At 40.3% G+C, this 5,128-nt stretch overlaps 1 protein-coding gene across 1 annotated transcript; it reads left to right on the top strand.

Annotated features, from left to right (window-relative positions):
• The first annotated feature begins 2,985 nt into the window (after positions 1 to 2,985).
• Positions 2,986 to 4,750, top strand: LOC135222131 (golgin subfamily A member 6-like protein 7). The gene is made up of 2 exons (XM_064260299.1): positions 2,986 to 3,775; positions 4,230 to 4,750. Exons 1-2 carry the CDS (start codon positions 2,986 to 2,988, stop codon positions 4,748 to 4,750), a joined length of 1,311 nt encoding a protein of 436 aa, XP_064116369.1.
• The last annotated feature ends 378 nt before the right edge of the window (positions 4,751 to 5,128 follow it).

Below are 5,128 nucleotides of genomic sequence, written 5' to 3'. Positions count from 1 at the left end.
ATGTTCCACCACTCCTGAGGGATAAGTCAGGAGTGGTGGAACATACCCATCAGGATAAGTCAGGAGTGGTGGAAAATACCCATCAGGAGAGGTGGAACATACGTTCCGCCTATGCGGACTCTCTCGGGAGACTGAGAGTTTCCAGCCCTGTGACTGGCTTATCAAAAGCCATCAGGAGACCTAGCAACCACACCATTGTTTCACTTTCCCTTTGTGGCAATTACCTATATTTATACGTATATTTATCATCACGTTCCATATCTCCGTAATTCAGTTTATACATGTTTAAATACATACCACAACTCTCACTAAAATATTTATGTCTATACACTCATCGTCAAATTGAAACAAAACCGATGTATGACGCGTTTGATAAACACGAATGAGACTGATTCAGCGACGACGATGATGAAATCTGTGATATGAGATGGAAATTGCTTTGATGTCGTCAAAGCATTTTCCTCTCGAGATATTCGAAGTCATTTTTTCTTTTTTATGTCGCTTTGCCATAAGGATTAAGCCGACGAACGGCAAGTTGATTAGCGAATCACCCCATGAGAAATGTTTCCAATAATATCCCATATGAAGTTCGTCATTTCCATCATGCGTTTATGAAGTTGACACTCCTTGATCATAACATATTTATCCCACTTAATCAGCTAAATTGAATGTACGTAGAACTTGGGCTAAAGGCCAAGCACTGGGGCCCCTATGAGGTCACACAGCGCTGAAACGGAAATTGACATTAAAAGGTTTGGAATGTACATCTGAAATTCTACTCAACAACCTTTTTAGCTGAGACAGTAAAACGACTTATCAGAGGAATTGAAAAGATCCTGTATAAGATTAATTCGTTGAAGACAGCCATTAATTTCAATAAAACATGTATCAAAGAAGGTCTCCTCCCTGCAAATAATCATAATAATAATATTAATAATAATAATTCATGCAAGGGTTAATACCCTGTCTTTGGTTTCTACTATTATATATATATATATATATATATATAATATATATATATATATCTATATATATATATATATATATGTATATATATATATATATATATATATATATATATATATATATATATATATATATGTATATATATATATATATATATATATATAATATATATATATATATATATATTTGTGTGTGTGTATACATATATGTGTGAATAACTGAAATCACGGCGAAACACATCATCCCAAGGGGTTTTAGTACTAAACGAGACGAAACTGTGTAGTGGTTTAGTACTAACCACGTTGTGTTAATGTCCCTAAGTGAATTAGCGATTCAAACAAATTCCAGGAAAATTTTTAGGGATTTCGTGATATTCCTGGTTTCACAGTTTTAGCGTAATATAAAAAACAAACAACACACAAACACATACACACACACACACACACACATACATACATATATATATATATATATATATATATATATATATATATATATATATATATATATATATATATATATATATACACAATTCCATTATTATTATTATTACTACGAGAATATAAAACATGAAAACGAAAAACGTATGATTTGGTGGGAAGCGGGAAATGAAGGTGGAAAATTTTCGTTCCGAGGATTCTGCCTCTGACGATGATGAAGGGCGTCGACCCCTCCCTCCTCCAGAGGGACTGATGCAGCCACGGCGACGGCTTCAGGAGCAACCGGAGACACTCTCCCACCACAGCAGCAATGAAGGAGAAGAAGAATCCTTCGGAACTGAGCCAGGAATCGGAGTTGTTCTTCGTATCTTCAAGAGACGCCTAAGATCCGGAAACCTCAGGAGCAGTCAAGAATCGGAGCTGTTCTTCAGATCTTCAAGAAGCGCCTCAGGATCTTGAGTCCTCGTGCCGTGGCAGTTTCAAAAACTAGACATTGAGAAAGCAAACGTATACGTTGACATTCATCATGTTTCAGCTTTATTGCATATTACTTGCGGTATTAGCATTCATCTACGGAGACTTATGCGCTTCAATCAACGACTTGTTAAATTTCATTTGTTGTCAAGGAGTCGACAGTGGTTTCCGAGTACCTAGTGCTCTTGTTGCTGCTGCTGTTGATTCTCTTGAACCTGAAATTTTGGACCAGCGGAACAGCTTGACGGCGCCATCCTCTGCCTTTGCCAAACCTGGTTTGGTCTTGTTGGCAGCCCTGGCGCTTGCTGTTTGCTGGAAATCTGGAATGTTTGGACCGAAAGGTCATGAATTGGATGAATGTCTGGAAAGCGAAATAATGAATGTGAGCGATAGTGAGGATGACATGGAAACTGATTTGAGTAATAGTGAGGATGACATGGAAATTGATTTGAGCGATAGTGAGGATGGCATGGAAACTGATATGAGCGAAAGTTTGAATGATTTGGAAACTAATTTGAGCGATAGTGAGGATGATAATGATACCTATATGAGCGAAAGTGTGAATGAACTCGAAACTGATGTAAGTGAAGTATCTAGACTGGATAATAGCCTAGATATAGAAGACCTGGAAGATACTAAGGAGGAACAAGAAAGAGATATGCTCGAAGTATCTAGACTGAAAGATAGTCTAGATATGGAAGACCTGGAAATGCCTAGCCTGGAAGAGAGTCCTCCCGACATGGAAGAACCAGATATCCCTGAGGAGGAAGGAGAGCTGGAAGAAATCCATTTGCCAAGACTACATCAAGAAGTACCAGATGTAGAAAAACAGAACTTAGCAGAAGCTCTGGAAAGGAGTCAAGTTTACGGAAATAAAATGGAACATCTCTGGAAGGAAGCACAGGAGGAGATTGTGCGGCTTCAGAACCAACTTGTGGACAAGGACAAGTTGCTGGAAACGAGCGCACAGGAGGGCGCAGGGGACTGGAAAGAAGAGAAATGCGAGAAATAGTCATACCTTGAAAAAGAACATGTTCTGACTGAAAAACGGTGCCTAGAAGGAGATTTGGAACTGGCTCTAGATCGAGGAAAGAGGATAGAGAACATGAATAAAGAACTGAAGGAAAAAACAGAGTCTCTAGAGAGCCAGTTAGAGGCAAATGACGTCTTGCTAAAGAAAAGGGATGAAAAGGAGAGAGAAAAGCAAAATTTCTTCCAACAGGCTTTGGTCGCAAAGGAAGGAGAACTGGAGATCGCCATAAAGAAAAAAACTGGCGTGGGCCTCAAACTGAAACAAATAGAAACTTCCAATCAAAAGCTTGTTTCAGAGAAAGAATACTTCGAGCAGCTGATAGAAGGCTACAAGGATGCCGTAGCCCAGAAGAAGAAGGAAGTTGACCACATACAAGAAGTACTCGGACGTATAGCGACAGAGGCTGAGAAGGACCGAGAAACACTTGAGGTCATTAAATCAGAAAACGTGAAACTCAGGGAGTTGGCAACTGACCTTCAAGACAGAAATTGTGAGCTAGAGAAGAAACTGGCAGACGAAACCCAGAAAAACTTTATATTAACGGACCAAGTTCAGTCGCTAGAATTACTTTTAGGCCAAAAAGAATCTCGGCTGGTTTCGGCAACAGAAATTCTGACTGCAGAAAGAGCGAAAACTGAGATTATGGCCGCTGAACTCAAAAATATGAAGAACTGGGTCTCAGAACTAGGAGCAGAAAAAGCAAAGTATAAAGAACAGTTAGAGGAAAAAGAAGCTGAAGTGACTAAAGTGAAGAAAGAGTTAGACAATGGAAAGATAACCACCCAAACTCTGGCTGGAGAAGCCCAGGTAATGAAGAACTGGGTTGCAGAGTTAGAGAGAGAACACCAAGCTTCAGGAAAAGGTAGACGAAAACCAACTGCAAATAAATTCACTTAAGAAATCTTTAAGGAGGGAGAAACAGAGGAACCGAGTTCTACAGGATGCTCTCCATCATGAGAAGGAGATGGAAAACTTGTTGAAGGAAGAAAAGAAGAGGGGAAATGAGATGGAAACTTCCCTCAGAACATTAGAAGTAGAATTCCATAATAGGGACCTCCAAAGAGAAAACTTACTAAAACACAGAAGAAAACTGAGATGTGAAATAGCAGAGAACTAGGCGTCGCTCTCAATCACGGGAAGGAACTGGAAAGCTTGCTGGAAGAGGCAGAAGAGAAGGTGAGAAAACTTGCAAAGATTTCGAGGAAAGAGGTCCAGAAAAGGGAGGCACAAAAACTAGATTTCTTGGCAAAGAACCAAAAACTCAAAGGAAAAATGTTAACGTTGGAAAGCAGATTGAAAATGCTGAAAATCTTCAGATGAAAGAGGAGAGGGAAATTTACACTTGCAGCAAAGGTTACAGGAAAAGGACAAAGAAGTAGAGACGCTGAGGAAAGATGAGGAGGACCATCAAGAACAAATGAAGGACAAACTGCAAAATCTCTCCAAGGAGAGAAACAGTCTGATCGAAGCAGTCGAAAAACAGTCGAGGGAATGCCACCTTTTAATTGCAGAGAAGAGAGAGAGAAGAATGAAATTAGACTGTATTATCAGGAGAGATTGGATTCAGAAGGACAGCGAAATGAAGAAGCTGCAGGAAGAATGTGATAAATTGAAAGAAAATTGGAGGATACAGGAAGAAAAGATGATCAGGGAACAGCAACGTCTCATGGAGCGTCAAAGAAGACAGGAAGAGGCTCTGAGGGATCAGGATAAATACATGTTAATGACGCTTCTCCATGGCACAGCTCAGAGGAACTTCATCTGCAACACATTGCACTGCAGCATGGAATTGAACAGGAGCGGCAAGATGGAGGGCAAGAAGAAGACCTGTGGATGAGAAGGGAGAAACAATACAGGAGATACTGCGATGCCCAGAGGTGACAGGAGCAACTACGGGAAGCAGTGGGAGGTCCTTACTCAGACGTTGACGGACCTCATTCATGAAGAAGAAGGAATCCCGCAAACAACGAACGGGGATTCTAACGAGAACTGTGAAATTTTCGATGAAAACTCAGATGACAAAATGTGTCATCAAAGCAACAACAAGATAGAGCCCCAAAGAGCCGATACTGATGAGGAAAATGTGGGTTGAGTAAGCCAGAAATGACACCCACCATAAAAGGCCAACAGAAGTGAGTCACAGACTGACTCGATGACTATGGGGCTGAGCGCACATCTTCAGCAGTGTGAGAGGGACCCATGATTCCCCCACACC

Source organism: Macrobrachium nipponense, chromosome 3 (genome assembly GCF_015104395.2).
Source record: "Macrobrachium nipponense isolate FS-2020 chromosome 3, ASM1510439v2, whole genome shotgun sequence".
Classification (NCBI taxonomy): domain Eukaryota; kingdom Metazoa; phylum Arthropoda; class Malacostraca; order Decapoda; family Palaemonidae; genus Macrobrachium; species Macrobrachium nipponense.
Note: the sequence above shows the minus strand (reverse complement) of the source record. Positions and strands in the feature narration are given on the sequence as shown.